Source organism: Panthera leo, chromosome F2, assembly GCF_018350215.1.
Source record: "Panthera leo isolate Ple1 chromosome F2, P.leo_Ple1_pat1.1, whole genome shotgun sequence".
Taxonomy (NCBI): domain Eukaryota; kingdom Metazoa; phylum Chordata; class Mammalia; order Carnivora; family Felidae; genus Panthera; species Panthera leo.
Genome location: NC_056695.1, coordinates 39,081,069 through 39,104,228, shown reverse-complemented (window position 1 = coordinate 39,104,228; position 23,160 = coordinate 39,081,069). Strand labels below are relative to the sequence as shown.

The 23,160-nt window shown below is 40.7% G+C and overlaps 1 protein-coding gene across 10 annotated transcripts in view; it reads left to right on the top strand.

Moving 5' to 3' along the window:
- Positions 1-23,160, top strand: part of RUNX1T1 (RUNX1 partner transcriptional co-repressor 1) — a 154,531-nt gene that overhangs the window by 61,792 nt on the left and 69,579 nt on the right. For 7 of the 10 annotated variants that reach the window (XM_042923327.1, XM_042923321.1, XM_042923328.1 and 4 more), the window contains 2 exons: positions 18,645-18,782; positions 20,833-21,074. In XM_042923327.1, the coding sequence (XP_042779261.1) occupies positions 18,645-18,782; positions 20,833-21,074 (380 nt within the window). Of the gene's footprint in view, positions 1-5,844; positions 6,150-16,428; positions 16,506-16,894; positions 16,971-18,644; positions 18,783-20,832; positions 21,075-23,160 lie in introns of those variants that run through there. The other 3 variants (XM_042923324.1, XM_042923326.1, XM_042923323.1) reach the window with 3 other exon arrangements.

Here is a 23,160-nt window from a genome sequence, read left to right as displayed (position 1 = left end):
GTGTTTCAACGGATCTTTTGGAGTACTTCTGTGCCAGACTCTGCTGGGTCTGGAATACCGCCGTGTTCTGGGGTGGGAGCCCACTAAACTTTAACGAAAAAGATATACAAGAATTTTGAGTTTAACTATTGTGAAGAAAACTAACAAAGGAACAGAAAAACCTACTTGCCATGAGATGGCCAGGGAGGGATGGATGCCTGGAGGAGGTGACATTGATGTTGAAACAGAAAAGGTGAAAATGAGCTGATCATATGTAGAGGGGAGAAGGAAAACAGTAATTTTTTTTCTGGTATTTATCATATTCATAGACATTCTGTTGACACCCAATTCTATTGGATTATATATGTCAGTGGGTAACTACCAGGAACTGTTTGTGATACTGTGGTGTCTTTCCTGTGGATACTAACTGGGTTTCTAAAGGCCTAATAGAAGACCTGTAACAGATTACCCTTCAGACGATGGCAGAAGTGTATATTTATTTGTTTGCTGAAGGAAGTTACCTGGAAATTCAGCTGTTACTAAGCATCTGGTAATATATTCAGCATGGGACAGAAGGGAGGAACAGGACGAAAAATATATTTCCTCTGCCCGATTGCACTGGTGTTTCTGTGTTTCCTCTATCCTTCCCTCTCTCCCTCAACTCAGGTAGTTCTGATTCACTAGCTCATGAGGAAAACTGTGTGTGTGTGTGTGTGTGTGTGTGTGTGTGTGTGTGTGTGTGCGCACGTGCATGTGAAGCAACCATTATTAGTCATCACCATCGTATGGATTAGTTTAAATGTTCACTGCAACTTTAGTCCCAGAAATATACATTGTGGGGACTAATCCGAAGCTCCAGATTTTGAGACTAGGTGGGTTTTACAGGATCTTTAATATCTTTAGTTAAGGGACAGGATAAGAGTTGCAGATTTCTTGGAGGTGAACCTAGATAGGTGTCACAATATCTTTAATTTCTGTAGCTGAGGGACAGGACAAGAGTTCCAGATTTCTTAGAGGTGAGCAGAGTAGAAGAAGGTACTAAAAGAAAGATAAACCAAGAAGAACGGAGACACTGAAATGGAACTTGGCTGACAATAATTTTGCCTAGCGTCCGCCCAAGTAGACATATCAAACATTATCTACCAGAGGAAAATGTATTGTTTTCTTGCGTGTCTAAGCTTGTACAACTAAGTTATTGTTTTCTAAGGAAAGAGGATGAAGATAAGAGTATGTGGAATGATTTATTAGGCTTCAGTAACTTTCCTAAGATGCCCTGGCCAGTACTTTTGAGAAGGGAAATACACCTAATAAGTGTTTTTTTGATCCCTCAAAACAGAGGTTCTCAACATTTTTACTTGATGCCACTCAAGGATTGTCAGCATTCACAATCCCAGTGGACTTCAGTGGTGGACTTCTCTTGCCATGTTCCAGAAATTCTACCACTTGGCTTTTCAAGGGAGTAGTAGTGATATTATCAAAGGGATGATTTCGGATGTATCCTAATTTGAGTTATTGTTAAGAGCAAGTTAATAATAATGTGGTGAACCTTGTCAGAGAATAACTTCCTTTGTATTTAGACATTTATTACTTTTGTGATTAGTTTATCTGACAGTGGTGAGAAGGGTGTGTTTTTGAAAATGATCGTATAGCTCTCTAGCCAGGAACATTTTTCATTTGTACATGGAATGAATGCTCTTTGCAGTTGTCCATCAATGTTTGGTTTGATTTCCCCTCATTATAATTCTTCATGAGCTCAGAGAAGACATCTCTAGTGCTATATGAAATATAAATGATTCCTAGTAAATGGATGGGAATTTAGACTGTCATCTTAATGTAATAACATGTTTACCCACATTTAAAGTATATATACAGATGAAGCTACACTAAGGACTTATTAACTTGAATTTTATTTATGTGTCTAGTTGAGACATATCCCTGGAACTTAATTAAGGTGCTGTGTGAATTGTAAAAATGTGTCATTCAAACTCTAGCTATCCAGAATTTTATAGTTCTAGATTCCCCAATGATCTTCCTGAGATTAAAAGGTATACAGACTTTTTAAAGGGTCTTAAAATAAGGGGAGGTGAAAATAGACTTACTTAGGTGTATTTGAATATACATGTGAAGTTACTTCCTTGGTCAATAGAACTTGAGGGGTGGGTGCCTGGGTGGCTCAGTTGGTTGGGCGTCTGACGCTTGATTTTGGCTCAGGTCAGGATCAAGCCCTGGGGTGGGTTCTGCACTGACAGTGTGGACCCTGCTTGAGTTTCTCTGTCTCTCCCTCTGTCTCTATCTGTCTCTCTCCCCCACTTGTGCTCTTCCTCCTTCAAAATAAATAAGTAAACTTAAAAAGAAAAAAAAAAAAAAAGAACTTGAGCTTTTGTCCTTAGGGAATATTTATTAGCAATTAACTAATTAGGGCGCCTTCTCTGAATTACTTTATTAATTTAAATAAGGTTATGGGCCTCCATGAAAAACGGTATTATGCAAAATATTAACTGAGGCAGAATCTATTAAGAAATGATGAATGTGAGAGTCATACAACTATATAGAATATATTTTGATCTCCTTATACTTTGACCATAATAAACTAAAGAGAAATGTCCATTTAAACACTTCGGTTCTCAGTTGATGTGTGAACATCATTACATGTAAAGAATTCGCTAATGTAATTCGTAGGCAGTTCAAACTTATCTTTGGGGACCTTTTTAGACGACTTAGCTTTTCAGTGAGACTCCTTTATGTGGAGGGTGCTGTTGATGTTGCATGGTGCTCCTTGAATGCTTTATAAAGAATGTGATCATTTATTTGGGGATTTTACTCTAATGCTGCTCTGGCAGACTTGTGGATTCCCTGACCCCATGACCTGTAGTTCTTTTCTTTTCTGTCTCTCTGCTACTGTGTGTGAACTTCTTTGTTACTAAAATAGCATTCATTCCTTTATTCAATAAACATTGATGTTAGACACTATTAGACGATTGGGATTCTGAGGTGAATAAGGCACTTCTACCTTTGTGAGGCGTTCAAGGGTTTTCAGCCCCTGTAGAGAACCCCACCTCCTGGAACCCTCCTTTTGGTTATCTTGAATCCCAGTTTTTCACCCCTTCAATCCAAAGCTGGACAGTCTTGGTAGAGCTCCAATTAAAACAAAGTATATTCTTCCTTAAATTTTTTTCACCGATAGATTCGTTCCTAGAAAAATCTGGGTGTGCTATAGTTTACCTAAATTCGTTTTAAGGCATACAGTTATTTTGTGAATCACTCACGGAGGGGAAACAAAAGTGCTGCCATTAAACGCTTTTGCTTAGTGCTTTGACTCCATGGTTTTGTAGTGTTCGTCCCAACTTCAGAGATGTTATAAGGAGAAAATATGAGGGTCTTAGAATGATCTAAATACAGTGTTAAAACCGAGCCAAAAATATAAAACAGGCTTTTTACAGCATGATTAACAGTGTATTTGAAAGCTCTGTCCCATTGTGAAGCACTGACTTGAGAGATAGCCACTGTTAATATTCTGCTGTAGATCCTTTGTATACATATCCTTCTGGACACTTACACACACACACATCTATTGATTTATAGCTATCTTAAAATATGTTTTTGTTTGTTTTGTTTTGTTTGAACAGGATCTTGTAAAGCATGTAGCTATGTAACTATTTCCCCTTCTTGGTATATTTCAGATTCTTTCCATGTCAATATACACAATCATTAAGTTCCACTCTATGATTCTATTCGAATTTGAATTTCCAAATGCCCATTGTTGGACAATTAGGTTATTTCTGGTCTTCTTCATTATAAACATCTTTGTACACTTGATATTGTTTATTTAGGATAATTTCCAAAGAGTGGAGTTGATATATTAATGGATATGTAGAATTTGGAGACAATTGATACATATTGCCTATTGTCCTACAAGAAAATTGGTATCATTTTACAAAAGTGTGTTAGTTATAGTACCAACCGGCACTGTAAAAAAGTCTGTCATTTTAAAAAGTCTGTCAATATGTTAGGTGAAAATGAGTATATTGTTTTACACTAGTTAACTAGTTAAACTTTTTTCTCCATAGGGTTATAGATAACTTGTATTTCTTTTAATGTTAAACTTTTAAAGTTAAACTTTTTTCTCCATAGGGTTGTAGATAACTTGTATTTCTTTTAATGTTTATTTATTTTTGAAAGAGAGAGAGAAAGAGGAGGCAGGAGGGTCAGAGAAAGGGGGGGGGGGTGGCAGAGGATCTGAAGCCGGTTCCACATTGACAGCAGTGAGCCCCATGCAGGGCTCAAACTCATGAACCCTGAGATCATGACCTGAGCTGAAGTTGGATGCTCAACCAACTGAGCCACCCAGGTGCCCCTGGTTATGCCTTTCTTAACAAGGTTAGAATATCTTTCCTCAGGTTAGAATATCTACTAACCTGAATATCTACTACTAGAATATCTTTTCTCAGGTTAAATTAATATGTATGTATTCTTATATGCTTAATATGTAACCTATATATTTAGTATTTTTAAAATTTTTATGTTAAAGATTTTATTTACATAGAAATGAATGACTTTGGATATATGGTGTGAGAAAGGTGCTTACCTTATTTCCTCCAAATTTTTGTCTAGGAGTTCCTGAGAGAGTTTGTAATTGAATTGCTTTTTCTTTTCCTTGTATTAGAAGTCATCGTTATCAGGGACTGAATGTTTAGGTGATGTGTGTCTGTTTCTGAGCTTCATATATTTCTGCTTCTTTTTAATTTTATTCTGCTGAATTAGTTATTTCTGTACCAGTAGCATATTGTTCAAATTATTACAGTTTAATGGTGCATTTTATCAAATGGCGCATTTTATCAAATTCCTCATTACACTTTATTTTCAAAGTTTTCTATTTTCAATTTTATTGTAGATTGACTTTTACAACATTTGTACAATTCTGGAAAAAATTCTATTAGTATTTTGGTTGGGGTTGTATTAGATTTAATGATTACAGTGTATACTAAGTGGACACAGAACAGAAATCTTGATAATTTCTTTTTTATTTATTTATTTTTTTAATGTTTATTTCTGAGACAGAGACAGAGCATGAGTGGGGGAGGGGCAGAGAGCGAGGGAGACACAGAAACTGAGGCAGGCTCCAGGCTCTGAGCTGTCAGCACAGAGCCCGATGCGGGGCTCAAACTCACAAACGGTGAGATCATGACCTGGGCCAAAGTTGGTCGCTCAACCGACTGAGCCACCCAGGCGCCCCATTGATAATTTAATTTCTTAAAAAATAGTTTAGCGGAGTGTGTGACTCTCGCTCTCAAGGTTGTAAGTTTGAGCCCCACGTCTGGTGTAGAGATTACTTTAAAAAAATAAAATATTAAAAAAATAGTTTATTACAGCAAACTACCTAAGGACCTACTGTGTGCAAGATCCTTGTTTAGACACTGGAGACAGATTTGAAAAGATACGGACCTTATCTTTTGTCCTGATCAACTTTTATAATTGTACAAGTATTTGAAGTAGATTGCATAGTGTAGGAGTACTGTAAGACGATTTTGTCAAATTTGTATTTTAGAGTTATTTCTCTAGAAGCGAGGAGGAAGGGGATTTGTGCAGAGAGGGAGTGGAGGTAGAGAAAACCCTTCAGAGCCTCTGGAAGATTTTGAAGCCCAGGCCAGAGGGCAAATTAAGGGTGGATCCTAAGTGTGTTTAGAAGTGACATTGATAGGACACAGGGAGTGGATTGGACTTGGAAGGAGAAGGGTATGGAGGGAGGAGTCTGAGGATGATTGTGGTGTTTTGGGCTTGGTCAACTGTGGGGGGAAGTGACGCAATGCTGGGGATTGAGATACAGCAGAAGGCACAGATTTCCCAAGGCAGGTGTTAGATTTGGTTCTAAGTACAGCTGCCAAGGGGTTGTGAAGCTAGGTAGAAGACTTGACTGGTTCTCCCAAGAGCGTCCTTTGCCGGGAGACATAGAGCCCTGGCGGGATTATTTACAGGAGATGAGAAGGCCAAGAAGGCTTGCCTCAGAGACTAGAAGGGATGAAGCCAGTTCAGAAGAGGAGTTAAGGCCCTGCCAGAGAGGAGAAGCCAGAGGCGGGAGAATTCACTAAAACTCGTAGCGACTAGAAGAACGGTATCACAAGAGAAAAGGAATGAGAAGCGGCTGAACAGGTCAGATGGTGCTGAGAACCCAAGTAAGATACAGATTGAACGGTATTTTTGGATTAATCACTAGAGTTTGTGCCGTGGCTGGGTGGTTTGGGTGGAATGGTGTCAGTGGAAGCCCCATTGAAGTGGGAATGGAGTGTAAATAGAGAAGGGTTTCATTATTGTCACCATTTTTTTTGTAATATTTCCATCATTGAAGAAGCCTTGAAACTGTCTGAAGGGGAATGAAGAATACAATTGCTTTGCTGTCTGGTTACCTCCAAATCTGTGTTTTTAAATCGAAAGATGTCTGTGTTTTTCCACTCTTTAACTTTTTCTAGCTTCTCGGCATCATGCTAAATTCTGGGACTCAGTTGATGTCTGATAGAACGTGAGATGAAATGATACGCTCCCTGCCATAACAGAGCATTTTGCTGTCTGGTAGGAGATGTTAGACCAACAAGTTATTATACAGTTATTTATAATAGTTGCAGCAAGCCCAATAAAGAACAATTAGATGGTACAGGAGAGCTTCCCATACAGGGGACTTGGAAGGGACCCAGAACGCCTTCCTTGAGTAAATGAATTGGAGTGGAGATCGGTTTTCCAGGTTGAAAGGCCCTGAGTTGAGGTGAAGCTTGCAACCTATAAAACCAGTGAGATATGAGGTGAGATAAGAGAGGCAGGCAGAGACGAAATCTGTCTAGGTTGTAGGTCATTTAAAGGGTTTTGGATTTTATCCTGGGAGTGATGATAAACTAAACACTTTCAATAGGGGAGTAACTTGATTGGATCATTAGAATGTGAAGTTATTGAGGGCAGTGATTTTCTTGTGTGTCCATTGTCTTTTCTCTGTGTCTGAAGGGGTACCTGGCACTTTGTAGATGGCTCAGGAATTTTCGAATACATGCTTTTATATTAAATGAGTGAATAGTTTTGTGTTTAACCAGATTACTTAAACTTGTGGGATAAGTACAAGTTGTTGTGGGATAAACTGATTGCAGTGTAGGGTGAAGAGTTGCACAGACTAGTTCCTAGAAGGTCCCAGTGAGTGACGGTGGTGTTCCAGGATGCTGATAGCAATGGTGAAGCACATTTAGGAGGAAGAATAATTTGATGGTGGCACATGCGCAAGAAAACATTCAGGATGTTTTATGTAAAAACAACAGAGTCTTGCAGAGATATCTCTAAGTAAACTGTGACTTATCCTGCCTTTTTTCCAGATGATTCTTCCTGCTGTGTTTTGGTTTTAGTTTTTGACATTATCACGCACCTCTAGATTCCCACTTGCTCAAGTTTTAATTTTACTTTGTTACCAAGCTCTGTGAATCTGCCGTAGAGTATAAAAATGTCTTCCTGAATCTTCTCGTCTCCAGTCTTAAGAGCCACGTCCATGCTGGATCCCTGTATTATTTCTAGCCTAGGCTGTTGCAGACCAGAATGCCTGCCCTCTCTTGCCTTTCTTACCCTATTTAATCTCTGCTCCATACTTATCCATAATATAAGATTAGAAATGAGTATATCCTAAAACTCTCAGTGCCTTCCCCTTGCCCATAATGTGAAGTCTAACAGTACTGGTTGTTGTTTTTTTTAAAGAGTACATTGGATTAAATTCAATAAATTTTTTTGAGCTCCTGCTACTTGTCTGCAATTTAGCCACAGGTACATAGTCTGTGTACCTTCATAATTTTCTGCCCTGATTCACCAGCTCTTACCTGGATGATCATAACTGATGGCAGTGGATATGTGTACTACCCTTCAGCAGCTCCACAAGCTTCCTTAATAGCCTTTAACGCTGGCAAATAAGACAAATATTCCTGCAGGAAAATTGTCCACACTTAAAGATTGTCAAATGTTTGGATCACTTTTTATTTAGTGATTTTTTTTTTCCTACCTTCTGGAATAATCTTCATTTTGGCAACAGAATGTTATGTAGATACTTATATTCATTGCATGGGCCCTTGGTGATGTCTGTATCTTTTTCTGCTCTTTACACACGCAGGAGTTACTTTTTTTGTGTTAACTTGAGTGATTTGGTTTTTCCTTAATAAATATTTTTACCACAGTCATTCAGCGAACATTTGCCGGCTGCCTGTGCCAAGGGGTTCAAACTCTTCCCAGACAGGAGATCCTTTTTTTCCAAAGGAAGTCTTAACCAGAACAGCAGTGCATACAGCAGATAAATATGGAGCTGTGCTGGTTGAAGTAGGGTAGCTAAACCCGGGGCTGCTGGATGGCCACTTAGTGGCCTCCAGGAAGTGGTTCTTAGACTTGGAAACAGGAGTCACAGGAGTGAAGCTCTTAACAACTGTGAGAGAGATGACATTTCTTAGGAACTTACACACAGAGGTAATGCCTGGCATCCACTGGTATTCACATGACCAGCAGTCCTTTCCACACTTTAGGAAATTAGTAATTGATTTTTCTAGCTAGAACCACCATTTGAGTACTTGTTAATGTTTAGAGTGTTTTTTGGGGGGTGCCAATTGGTTAAGGCAATCCACTCTTCATTTTGGCGCAGGTCATGATCTCAGTTCATGAGATTGAGCCCCGCAGCAGATTCTGCACTGATGGCACGGAGCCGGCTTGGGATTCTCTCTCCCTCTCTCTCTGCCCCGTACCCCCCTCCCCCCAAATAAATAAATAAACACTTTCTAAAAAAATAGGGTGCTTTATCTTGGGGTCCACAGCTCATCTTTGTCAAAAAATGAGCAGAGTGATCGAAACTATTTCCTGATTCTACTGCTTAGCATTTTCCCCTCCGCAAAGTGGTGTCTACTTTGAACACTTACGCTGTCTGCCTCACTCAGCCTTTGCCCCCCTCTAGGTAACCATAGTTCCTAATATGTCTCTGGCTGTTTTGTCGGAAACTGGCTTTGTTTTAGTCTTCGCTTACCTTCTTTGTTCATTCAACAAATCAAGTGGCTGCTATTTCAAGCACTCTTCTTAATGCTATGGAGGCTGGACTTAACAAACAGGTAGAAATTTCTGCATTCGTGAAGCTGACACTGTGGTTGGGGAGACACTCAAAACCAAGATAAATGTGTCAAGTGCTAGCTAGATACATGCCATAGAGGAAGGGAAGGGAAATTCCCATTGTTATCCCCATAAGGACATGACCCAAACATTATTGAAGCTATTTTTCTAGAAATCGTGATAGGTTATTATAGACTCATCTCATTCTTCTGCCTGTTTTCCATCTTAACCCAAGTTCATGCACTTTAAAGGCATGAAGCTGGTCTTCAGACTGTCATCTCTGATTCCAGATAGCTGCTGGCCCAGCGGCTTACTGGCTCATTCCACACTGATTCCTTGGCCTTGTTCTCATTAGTGCAGTTTCCCAATGTTTACTAATGACCTGTCTTACTCTCCCGCTTTCTCAGAGCTGAGAGTTTACTTATTTTAGTCATTGGGTTTCAAACTTTTGTATTTTCTACCCGTTAAGCTTACCAACTGAAATATGTAGAAACCCAATCTATGAAAAAAAATACGAAAGGTCTTAATGGGACGGAAGGTGTTTCGGATGAAGCCAGAGGCACCTCTTCTCATCCCTGCTCTTTCAATCTGCATTGTCACCTCCAGGGACTCCTGCCATAGAGCCATTATTTTAGTATGGCGCTGTGATTTTATGATAACGGAAGTGTTCCAGGGCTGAGTTCCCTAATAGGGTAGGCACAGCTACCTTATTGAATGTGGCTAGTGTGACTGAGGAGCTGAGTTTTAAATTTTGTTTAACTTTAATTAAAATTTACATGGTCACAGGTGGCTAGTTACAGTAGTATTGGGAGATGAAGTCCTCGCGTAACGCTCTCAGTTTAACATTAACTGAATGTGTCTTTATTTCAGTTTTCTAGATCATGTAAAAATAACATTAGCTTTAGAAGGTAATGGACTCTTGAGAAGGTCTGGAATGAGTTCTGGCTTGTAACCTTGGACAGATTGTCCAACCCTTCTGGGCCTCAGTTCCTTTTTATAAGATGGGCAAATTTGTAGTACCTTTTCATAGTGAGATTTAAAATGAGGTAAAGCATGCAGGGCATTTGGTACAGTGCCCAATGCTTGATTTTAGGTGACTTATCCTAATAAGTTGGTTTTTTGTATGTTTGTTTTTTTGCTTGTAAAAAGAAAACATGCTCATTGTAGAACATTTAAATAAATGAGAAAAATAACAAGAAGAAATTAAAAATAATGTGTAATCCCACCATCCATAGACAAGCAACAGAAAAGCTTGTGAAATGTAGAAAAAATGTGTTTTTGGTTCATAATATGCTTTTCTCTTTGTTGTGAATGTGCATATGTATGATTGTGCTATTCTTGTAGAAAAAAAGGGAGCTTTTGGAGGCTGTAGGTCTTATGTATACAGATTGCTTTACAAAGCCTTTTTTCTAATATTATATAAAAAGCCTTAGGGAATATGTTGTCATTACTGGAAAGCTGGTGAATTCAGTGATTTACTACTGTTTTTTTTTTTTTTTTTTTTAGATTTATCTTTGGTAACTTAATGTTTTCAGAATATAGAAATTCTTTTCATTTATTTATTTATTTATTTATTTTAATGTTGTTTTAAATTTATTTCTGAGACAGAGAGAGACAGAGCATGAGCAGGGGAGGGGCAGAGAGAGAGGGAGACACAGAATCTGAAGCAGGCTCCAGGCCTCTGAGCTGTCAGCACAGAGCCTGACACGGGGCTGGAACTCACAGACTGTGAGATCATGACCTGAGCTGAAGTTGGACGCTTAACTGACTGAGCTACCCAGGCGCCCCTAGAAATTCTTTTTAGAATTCTTTTAGGATGATAGAAAAAAGATGGAGGTGATTTTAAGTTAAAGCTCTTAGAAGTTCTGGCGTCGCAAAGTTGTCATGACTGTAGACATGCCTTATGACATAGTACTATGTATTCCTTTAAAATACTACATTTATTGAGCACGTTCGCTGTATCAGGCACGGGCCAAAGTGCTGAGAATATAAAAACAAGTAAGATGTCATCATTACCCTTGAATAAGTTATGACCTAGTGGGAGAGACCGACTTGATTCTAAATACAGTGTGGTCAGTGCTGTAAGAGGGATCTGGACCGGGTAATAAGGGAATAAAGGGCCTTCCTGGCCAGCTAGGGATGGAAGGGTTGTCAACGGAGGGTCCCTGGCTGAAGTAATACCTGAAAGAAGATTTAAAGGAATGATGGACTTAACCAGGCAGTGGTGGGGTGAAGAAGAATCTAGGGAAAAGAAAGGGTGCAGTGTGAGGGAAGCCTATACGACCTGGGGGCATTGGGAGAGCTGCGTTAGTTTGGTACGGAGTTCAGAGGTGGGGATAAGTGTGGAAGGGAGAAATGAAGATGAGCCTGGAGCAGTTACAGAAACCAGATGGGTCCCAGTGGTCTTTCAGTGCCTTATTAAGGCACAAGGCCTTTATGTTTCACATCGCAAAAGGTCTTTGAAGAGTACTAAGAAGAGAGGAGTAAGGTCTCTGATCATATCTTTGGCATACGTAGTGACGTGATGGTGTGATTTGGACAATGGCACAGAGATGAATAGTGCACGGCAGGGAGACCATCCAATGGGTTGTTGATTAGACCAGGTGAGAGATGATGGATGAAGAGGGTTTGAATCCAGGGTGTTGAAAATGAGTAGCCCTCTGGATGTTTGGGTGCGGAACTTGGGAGGGATGGTGGGCCTAGAGGTACAAGTCATCGACATAAGAGCCATGGGGTGACTGTCACCACACAAATGAAGTCCCTAAGGAGAAGGTATAGAGAGAAGATTTCAAGAGTAACTATGAAGGAGCATGGGGGAAGCTACGAGTAATTATCACAGTGGTGAAGAAACGTCAGAAGGAGCAGCCCGGACGTCCTGAGAAGAATGAGAGCGTTGGAATGCTGGGATCCTGGGGATAACAATGTTTCCAAAGGGAGGAAGTGGTGAGACGCAGTCAGATTCTACAAAGATGCCAGATAAAGTATCTGGCATTTCTTGGATTAATAATGAAGAGATAATTGAAGAGTTTCAGTGGGAGTTAGGATGATATCTTGATGCTACACTCCCAATATTATTTTAGTGTGTATTCTTTGGTTTCAAGTGTGGGTTTTAGGCAAAGGAGGGATTGATTGACGAGGTTCTGTGGGCTGTTTGGAAGATCACATTGTAGGAATTAGTAGAATGAAGAATTTCGCATTATCAGGATAATCTCTTGCCATTTTTCTTCATTTCTTTCTGCCTGTTAGTTGCCTTCTTTTTCACATGGAGGGCAGTAGGCAGTACAGTCTTCTACCTCTGGAGTGAGATTGTTTTTCTGCCTTCACATCTGAAGGTAAAAATGTTGGAGAATGACTGAGATTGCCCATCTTGGACAGGGTGCTGTGCTGGAACCAGCTGCTGGTAACCTTGGTACAAGGTCATGAAAGAACATGGTGACTCCCAAGGTAGTTATGGGATTAGAGGTATGACAGGTCCCAGTATGGGGAAGAAAACTTTCTAGGAGTCCACTGGAAGTTTGTGAAAGATGGAATGGGAAATGAGGAAGGAAGGAATGTGAGTGTAGAGTACTCTTTAAGAACCTGGGCTATCCGAGTGAGTGTTTTGATGGTAACTAAACAGGGACAAGTGGACATTGGTAGGGTTGTTTCATAACCAGATCATCAGTGGAGATTTAGTAATGAGGATTGAAAAGGTATTTGAAAACAAGAGATAGATGTTAATTGTAGTGTGTGTGGGAAAAGATTTCTATGCAGACACATTCTTGTGGACGTAGATATTTATGTGAACAGAGGAAGTCTGGTTATGATCACCAATTTCAAAATAATTTTGTGGTCCCTTTATTGTCAGATTTATGTTCTCTGGTAGTCTTCTTTGTCTTTGAAATGAACATAAGCCATATCTGTAGAAAGAAACCAGAGAGTATTAGAGTTTGCAGATGATCCCTGAAGTTCTATAATCTAAGATGCCTAATTTTATGGGTAAGAAAAGTAGACTCCAAAGAAGAGAAGTGAAGGAATCACAGATATAACAGTACCTACCAGAAGAAGAGGGTCTGTTTTAGTCCTTGGGTCTCTGATCAGTTCATGAGGAAGTCTTTCCCAAAACTTCCATAGACCTCCCTGGATGACCCATTGTCTAGAATTGGAGCACAGCACTCACCTCTGAAACCTGTTGCTGATAAAGGGGAGCATGACAACCTGATTAAAAGAAGAAGGATCTGCTCCCCAAGAATTGTGCACCTGAACAAAATCAGGACTTTCCAGCAAGAAAGAAGGGAGAAGCGCTGTTGAGTAGGAGCTCCAGGATCTGTGACATAAGCTAAAGAGTTTGTTTGTATTCTGTGGGCAGTGGGACCTTCCCAAAGGTGGGTTTTTTTTTGTGTGTGTGTGTTTTTTTTTAACGTTTATTTACTATTGAGAGACAGACACAGAGTGTGAGCAGGGAAGGGGCAGAGAGAGGGGGAGACACAGAATCTAAAGCAGGCTCCAGGTTCTGAGCTATCAGCAGAGAGCCCTACGTAGGGCTTGAACTCACAAACCGTGAGATCATGATCTGAGCCGAAGTCGGATGCTTAACCAATAGCCACCCAGGCACCCCCTTTTCACTTAAAAAAAAAAAATTTTTAACATTTATTTATTATTGAGAGACAGAGGGACACGGTGTGAGCCGGGAAGGGGCAGAGAGAGGGGGAGTGGACCTTCCCAAAGGTTTTAAAGCATGGAATAGACAAGATCATATTTGTGTTTCAGAAAAAAAAAAAAATCTTCATAAAACACCTGTGATGAAGTAACAGATGATTCTTACACTTGCCTAAGACGACATAAGTTGATCACAGAGTTGAAGTAAATTTCAGATCTCCATCATGTTCCCATATTACCTGCATTCCACTTCCTAATCATGTATTTATATGCTGTTGATGGTTATGTATTTGTCTTTTTAATTAGGCATTTAAAAAAACTGCCATCAAATTGCTTACTGTTTTCATTGGTTGGAGTGATTGGATATATAACACACATACACACACACACACAACTATCGTACTCATAGGCTGTGGTTGGAGTGATTGGGTATAAACACACACACACACACACACACACACTGTCGTACTCATAGGCTGTGGTAAATGCTAAAAGGCCAAACAAGCATGATGCGGTTGGTGCCTTGGGCACCTGGGGAAAGCTATAAGAGGATCTGTAATGGGCAGTGAAGAATGGGATAGGTGCGGCAGATCTTTCTAGATGAAGGAAATAAACAGTATAAAATGAAAGGCAGAAAAGCCAGGGAATGCCAAGGTGCCCTGTACAGATAGAGCATAGACCCGGGGGGGAGGACATTGGAAATAAAGCCATGAATGGATGACGGAGAGGCAGGCACAAGAGAATGGAGATCACATGTGCTGGTGCCTGACTTGAGTAGGTACTATGCCAGGGTCTTAATGAGGCAGAGAGGGGTGTATATCAGTATTCTTCTTATGAGGAACTCAGGATCAGCATAACTTGCCTGAGGACCCACTACTGATGGCTGAGTTTACATTCGAAACCAAGTCTGTCTTAACTTGGAAATTTGTCTGTTATTCCAAATAGCCTTCCATTGTATCATTCCATTGTGCTTAGACTATTAGCATTTGACTTTTATTCTCCTGAGCAGGAATGAACATTCCAGAAGTGCTCAGCAGGGAAATAAGATGGCAGCATTGTGGAGGCTAGGTGGCCACCATTCTGGTCTACAGGCAGTTTCCTTTAACATCTCACACCCAGCCACTGGAGTCACTAAATGATTCTGTTGTCAGGCCTGAATTTGCCATATTTTCCATAGAAATAAAAATCAAATTCTGTACCCAGTTTTGTGTTTCCTTAGCTGCTTTCTCCTTTCTGGTAGGAGTACTTCAGTTCCACTTGGGCTGACTCCTCTTTATTGTGTATCTTGTAGCTCCTATAGCTAGCACTTACTCAAATTAGGCTAACTGTACCAACTGCTAATTCACCGAGAGGTTTCTCAGTCTGTCACATCTGGGATGTAGGTATTTCTTCTATTATAAGATATTTCTTCTATTATAATTGACACGATGAACTCTGATAGGAAAAGACGTCCCGTCTACCAATCCTGAACTTTCTATTTACGTAAAGTAATCATCTCTAGAAATAGTATGTAAATAAGGAAAATACAGAATGCCTCTTCTCCATACCTGAAAAACACATCTGGAACTGTTTGAACTAACAAAAAGTAAAGTAAGTGCTACGGCAGATTATGCCGTACCTTTCCTTTTTACTTAAAAAAAAAAAAAGAAAAAGAAGGAAATGGAAAACATACCCCTTCTAGAAGCCTCTGACACTGAATTGGATATTGAAATGGTATCAGTAATGTATTTATATATGCCACATTTTCTTCCATGTTTCAGCCATCTTTGGTACATATGTGTTGGATATTTGCCATGTGAGTTGAAATGTTACCACATAGGGGAGATCTTTATTTAGTAGTCGTGTGTATCATTAAGGTAGAGGCAAGTCAGTCCTTTTGATTATACATACCTTCCTGCTCTGATAGATTGTTTTTCTTTTTCTTTTTCTTTTTTTATCATTTTGTGCCAGGCTTTCAATTGATGTCAGCATTCCCCTGCAGCAACTAAAAATAGAAATTACATCTAGGAATAATTTTCATAAACTTAAAAAAATTGCATAAGAAATATTATAACTTAATATTGGTTTTACTGTATCCTCTAATTTGAAACGGAGAAAAAATACTTCTGTGGTTGAATCATAGTTCTTTTGCTGTTTGCTATAAAAGTTTCAAGAATATATATTTCAAAATGTTTTGCTTTTTTTTTTTTTTTTTTTTTTTAAGTAATCCAAAACAAATGCAACAGGACTCAGCATACTTGAAACACATTTTCTGAATTTATCTTAAATCTCTCTACTCCAGAGGGTTTGTGTGTGTGTCCGGGTTAGTCCTGGCTGGTAACTTCACCATCTCTCCTCGTCCTGGATTGATTGCACTGAACAGCACGGAATGAGTTACATATGGTCCCACTTTGTCTAAGTTTGTAGGACCTCTGGGTTGGAACTCCATTTGATCAGAGTGGAGCTAACTGTCGCCGAAATTTGGCTATTCCGGCCAGAATGCATATAGTCCTGTTTAGAAGCAGTGGCGTTTTTGCAATGCTTTGGCTCAGTGGTTCTTGTTCTTAAAGTATCGATGCCATGCCGTTTCGAGGATTTAAAAAAATCACTCCTCTACCTTTCATCGTCGTCGTCGTTGTTGTTGTTGTTGCTGTTGTTACTATTATTAAGATCCTCTTAAGTTTGAAGAGGACACCCATTGTCGATTTTATCGTCTATTTCCTTTTCTCTCAGTGTCAGCAACAAGGGTAGACAGACGCGGGTTTCAGATGTGTTTTCCAGTTTAGGTTCTGCTCAAGAAGTACCTCCAGGTAAGTAAGGTGCAGGGGCCGTGCCCACTAAGGCTCAGCGTGTCCGGGTGGACGAAGCCGCCTGGGGGGGTCACTTTCTCTTCATTTGGGCTCTTTTCTCCCTTGCTGCTTTTTTCCTTCCCTTGCTTTATTTATTTATTTTTTCACGATTCCCACCCCCCCCCCCCGCCCCCTCCCGCTCTTCCTCCCTCTGTCTGCACAACCACGTGCTTCAAGTCTGTGTATCTGGACTGCCTTCTCTAACAGTTCAGTGTGAGTGTTCGCAGAATGAAAACCAGATGGACCTGCAGTTCCCACTGTTATCTCCCAGCCGACTCTGGCAAGCCTCCCTCTATCCCTCCTTCCTTGGCATGACAGAAATATTTGCCTTTATTTAGGGAGAGTTGTATTTGCTGCCGTACCTCTTCCCTCAGCTGCAACATAAGCGGAAAGCTATTTATTCCCTTGTTGCTGAGGTTGGTCGAGGTGAGTAGACCGTGCAGCGAATTTAACTATTGAAGAAGCGCTTTTAAACCTGCCTGACTTGGGTAGTTTTCTAGACTAAGTGAGTTACTGATCCTGGGTGTTACAGTGTTCTGGAATAGCACTAGGAAGGCAAGCTTTTAAGGGGTGAGATGAAGGTAGAAACGCTCTCCATGTGGGTTTTTACCACATTTCACTCAGAACACGCATTGACTAAAGGGGCATTCGTGGTTCTCCAGCGAGCTGTCAGGGTGAAGAAAAAGAGACTCTGATACTGGGCTATCAAAATGCTCTTATTAGAATGATGATTATTTTCATTCTTTTATCGCATTTCCCCTGTTACGGCATCGACATTATTTCAACTTTAAAATGTTATGCTCTGTTGCAACCCAAGTCTCGTGACACGGCTCTGAATAAAGGTGTGAGGTAGGTTTGGAGTTGCCAGCATAGTGATTTGGATTTTTCACTTAAAAAAAAAAAAAAATAGACATTGAAAGTCAGTGTTGAGAATTTCTCCCCATGGTTATCCTAGTGTTTTAAAAAGACCCACTCTTGACCAGTAGTCCCCGTGACTTGACTTTTCCAAAAGTCCGAGTGGGAAATATTTGTACCTAAGGCTGCCTGAGGGGCCTCAGACATTGTTGGGGTGTGTGTGTGTGTGTGTGTGTGTGTGCGCGTGTGCGCGCGCGCGCAGGCACACAGTGCTGGTAGAAAATTGTATTCTAAAGAAACAAAACTCACTTTTTTATTGGAGATCTGTTGCTTCAATAGATTTGACAGAGAAAAAACAGCTCAGAATTTCAAAGGCAAAGCATGCATAGTAGAAAACAGGCTTGAAACTCAAATGTTCGTTATTGGGTAATCAGGAAATTTCTCCATATCTGTCACATACTCATGAGAAAATACAGAGAGGGCCTTTCGTTCCTTTTCATTTGCTATTTGGGGTTTTTCCATTCTCACTCCGCCCGAGGTTATTAATTGAAGGATTGGTCTCATGTTTCTAAGACGGTGGGTCACAAATCACAAATTCTGAATAAACAATCGTGTAACCTCATTGTGTGAAATACAGCATTTATGTAGTGGGGCGTTTTCCTGCAGGGCAGAGGAACATTGAAGTGAGGAGTGTATCTGGGAGACATAACCTGCTTCTCCTAATGGGCCAGAAACTAAGCACGGAAAGGCCATGGCAGGTGTTACAAAAAAAAAGTCCTTATAAACATGCTGGCTCCTATCAGTATCTCACCTGCATAACAGACCTTCAGATTTGTGTTGTTCCTCACTAAAAGGTTTATTACCATTTTACTTCCTCATCTATTTTTTACCTCTTGCTAGCGTTGGCTTCAGCTTCGAGTGAGGTTGTGCCGTTGGATATAACACTACCAAGGTAGCATCTGCCCAAGCCAGAAATAACAATAGGATGTAAAATAACCCAGTTACAAATGAGGTCCTGCCATCTGTGCTACACCTTCTTAAGTGGGGTTTGGATGATAAAGTCCTGATTTAAACTTCAGTAGATCAGCCTATTTTATTGAGAGGAGATGTCGGATTTCTTCTGTTCACTTGCTTGTAAAAAAGATAAACCCCACTTAAAAAAAAAAAACAAAACAAAACAAGAAACAAAAAGCAACGAAGGTGCTTAAGGAGTAAAATAACCTGTTCAATGGTGGCGTCCTCCAGATCGGACTGAGAAGCACTCCACGATGCCAGACTCACCTGTGGATGTGAAGACCCCATCTAGGCTGACTCCTCCCACCATGCCACCTCCCCCTACAACTCAAGGAGCTCCGAGAACCAGTTCATTTACACCGACGACGTGTGAGTAGACACTTCTGCGTTTCCCGTTTCCATTTTGAAGTCTAAATTTTTTTTTCCTGCAGAAGTGAAGCCCCCCCCCCCCCCGCCCCCCGCCGCCTCCTTCCCCCAAATCATTTAATTGCCAGTGAGTAGGTATTGAGCCTGCGCAGACGTACAGCATCTTAGGTATAATTTGTATGACTGCCAATATTTGCCTGCCTTTCCATTTTTGCTTCACAGTTGTAGTCTGCTTTGATTTCCGCAATGAAGACTATTGCATTCGTTTGGGCTGCGGCTCCATTTGTTACCACCGTAATTTTTACTTTGACTTAATGTGTAGCTCCTTATTTTAGCTTGTACATTTTGCCTTGGAACATGTTAATATCCTACAATTATTTCCAGGTTGCTTCTGGTCTTCTAATACCACTTTCTTCTGGTATTTACAAATAGGATTCAAAGCTAGAAGCCTTACGTGAAAAAGGGGTATTGCTCTGGGCAACAGTCACATACAGAAAACTTTCTGAAAGAAGGAGCATCTTTCTTGTCTTGAGCCTGTCAGACTTTTATTAAACCTTTACTCAATCCCAACTCGGCTCAGGCCTTGTGTCCTGAATCAGTGGCGTGTATTGGCTTTCTGGGTTGTCCGAGGAAAGGACAGAACATTCCGAGAGAACAGCCACTTCCCTTCCTTTCCTGTAGATTCCAGCAGGGATAGTGGATAGCTTTGTTTCCATCAGTTTCAAAGTCCCGGGTAAAATTGTCCTAAAGGATTTGTGAAACTAATAAATGCTATCTGTTGCAGATAGTACTATTTACAGATCGTGTGTCATCAAGTCTGTATGAATGAACAATCACAGGCAAAACTAGATCCATGGGATTATAAGGGATTGGCAAAATACACATCCCAGGCTGTTTATGCGGCATTGCGCTGCCATTTAAAGGCCTTTCCAAACGTGTAAGGAACAGGAGGCTGCAGCGGCACCAAGTTGCGACCCTGTCATCTTGTATCTGGTTTGTCGTTACCCAGAGCCACAGTGATGGGCACATGTCTTCTGTGAGAAGTCCTAGTGAGCAGTCATTTCATGACAGGTTGCTTTGGTGCTCGTTTGGGACAAGGGGCTATTGTATTATCTGGAAACTTTTAAGAATGATAGAGTGCTTCAGACATCTTCAAACTTCTGTTGGAGATAACCTGTCAAAATTACATGTAATAGATGAGTTGGATAAAGTGGAGTTGGTCGAATTTATTGATTTTAATATGATAAAATCAACATTTTCATTAGTGAGAAATGCACAAAATTCTCTAATCTTGTTCTTACGAATTATCTTGGTGTTCAGATACATTTTATCGGAAACAAAGTTGTCAAATTACCGCCAATCCACGCTATTAGTTGGGACGAGATGTCCCTTTCCGATTTCTTGAACTAACTCTCTGATAATTACCATATCCATTTGGCTTCTTATATAAAATTTGCATCTTCCCTAAAGAAGTGGTTAAGAAATATGAGGGGGAGAAAATAGCCTTCTAATTGGGTGGTATAAGGTTAAAACTTGAAAGTCCTATTTCTATAAACACAGCTGTCAGTTGTGTGTACAAAACATGATTAAAAATGTTCAGTGATGAATTTAGTCTCCACCAAATGTACACTTTCTCTAGGGGAACAGTTTAGAGAGGAACGGTCCCGCTATATTGATGTCAGCCTGTGACAGAAGGCTGACATCCAAAAACGCTGTTTGTTCCGTGTTTGAGACATTTCACGTGGTTGGCATATGTGTGCACGGGAGGCAGGGCTGTCCCCGGGTTACAGCCGACTCCCATGGGGGCTCCGCTTCCGCATGGAGTACCGGCATGCAGTGTGAGGAGGGGAGAGCCATCCAGTCCTAGAGTACCTGAACCCGTGGTACCCCTGGGAAGCCAAAGCCTTTGACAGACAAGCCTCCCCCCACCCGGTTTCCCAAACCACAGGATCCTCCAGATTTAAAGGGAACGAAACTTGATTGTAATTTCCTTGTGCCTTTTCCCTCTGCGTTGATTTACTTGTTTTTCTTTCTTATTTTGTGCTCTTGACAGTAACCAATGGCACGAGCCATTCACCCACAGCCTTGAATGGCGCCCCCTCGCCGCCCAATGGCTTTAGCAATGGGCCTTCCTCCTCTTCCTCTTCTTCTCTGGCTAATCAACAGCTGCCCCCAGCCTGTGGCGCCAGGCAACTCAGTAAGCTGAAACGGTTCCTTACTACCCTGCAGCAGTTTGGCAATGACATTTCTCCAGAGATAGGAGAGAGAGTCCGCACGCTCGTACTAGGACTGGTGGTAAGCAAACGGAAATTAGCCCAGTTTTCTGGGGGTAACGGGAGAGGGTGTGTATGGGAGATGTGAAATACAGACTGTTCTCCCAACCGTTTTGTTCACCTACCTGGAGATTGCATGTAAGTCTGGTAATTCTGTAGTAACCGGGTTCTCAAGTCTGCATTGGGTATTGGTCCCCACCATGGTTTCTTTTACTATCTGACAATAAAGATATGGTGACAAAGTTTATTATTATCTTAGCCATAAACACGTGTGTGTATAAAATGCAATAGGTATACGTTCTTGGCATGACGAGTGGCTTTCAGCAGTGACAAAATGTTTTCGTTATGTTAGCGATCCATTTAATCTAGCTAGGGTGCTCGTTTTGACATAGTTGCTTTGAAGGATTTTTATCACTGGTCTAAGATGAACAAGAGTTTATAACGAATAACGTTCTTCTATGTGTTTTCATTTTTGAGGCTAATAACATTTTTTTAAAAGTTTCATTGTGGTAAAATACACATAACGTAACATTGACCACTTTAACCGTTTCTGGGTGTGCAGTTGAGCGGCATTAAGTACCTCCATGTTGGTGTATATCCATCACCACCACCCATCTTCAGAACCTTCTTCATCACCCCAAACTGGAACTCCGTACCCATTAAACAGTAACACCACAAGTTCCCCTCCCTCAACCCTTGGTAACCACTGATTGGTTTTTGGTTTTGTTTTTTTTTTTAACAATTCTTTGTTAAAGGTAGAATTAACTTAAACCATTCATTTGAAAACAGAAGTGTTGAGTTAGGCACATGGTGCCACACTCTGTACATTATCACACCGGAAATGAGCACATGTATCATTTTGGGGGGGGGGGGGGCATCCTGAATCATTTTTGTATACATACTGTGATTTTTTGGTACAGGTAGAGGATTTTCATTTAGGAAGGGCCATTTTCCCATAGCAAACGGAGTCAGGGAGAAGCTGTGAGTCACAGGTTCAATCCTTACGGTAGACCTGAAATTCAGGTGACGGGCCCCTGTTTGCCTTCTCTTGAAATAGATCATTCGTTTGTATTCCGTGGACTTATGGGCAAAGCCATACTCATTGTGTTTTGCGAAAGAAGCCCCCGGATTAAAGCCCGTGCACGAGTCTAGTACAGTAGACGGTGCTTCCAATCACAATAACTCACATTTGACAGATATTTTGCAGTTTGCTCTTTTAACCCTTACCTCCCTCTCCTGAGTGCTCTAAGAAAAAGCTTTCACATTTTCCACAATCTGCCAGCTCCACCTGGCACTCTTCCCGGCCAGGAAGGTGAGGGCCACAGGAGTGTGTCAGCTTTGCCACAGTTACTTTTGTCAATCACTTATCTTTTTCCTTTGTCATTCTTGAGTTTCGCAGAGTAGACTTTGCAACTAGCAAATAAATTAGACCCAAGAATCGCAAAGTAAATCCAAAGCAGTGATTGTGTCCCATAAATAGTGAAAATGTTCTTTGTAACAAAAAAAATGGTTTTTTTTGTTTTTTTTTTTTTTGAAAACTGCTTTATATATTTGATGTATTCTCTAACGGTGGTTTCCGTAAGTTCCAATGTGGAAGAGTTTGGTAACTTTAAGTCAGTTTTCCCAGATGTTCAGTGGCATACTTTCGAGTGCAATACTTCTTTTCAGGGACATATTTATTTAAAAACCTTCGGGGCGCCTGGGTGGCTCAGTCGGTTAAGCGTCCGACTTCAGCTCAGGTCACGATCTCACGGTCCGTGAGTTCGAGCCCCGCGTCGGGCTCTGGGCTGACGGCTCAGAGCCTGGAGCCTGCTTCCGATTCTGTGTCTCCCTCTCTCTCTGCCCCTCCCCTGTTCATGCTCTGTCTCTCTCTGTCTCAAAAAAAAAAAAAAAAAAAAAAAAGTTAAAAAAAAAAATTAAAAAATAAAAACCTTCAGAGGGTAAGTTAGGGGAAGACATTAATTAATAGTGCTTTGCATGGAATCGGCAGGCAGTGAATATTTGTCAAATGAGTGACTGAATAGAGAATGGATGTTGTTTTTGAATTTTGTTATTTGAATCCAGTTGACATGATATCACTACATTAGTTTCAGGAGTACAACATCGTG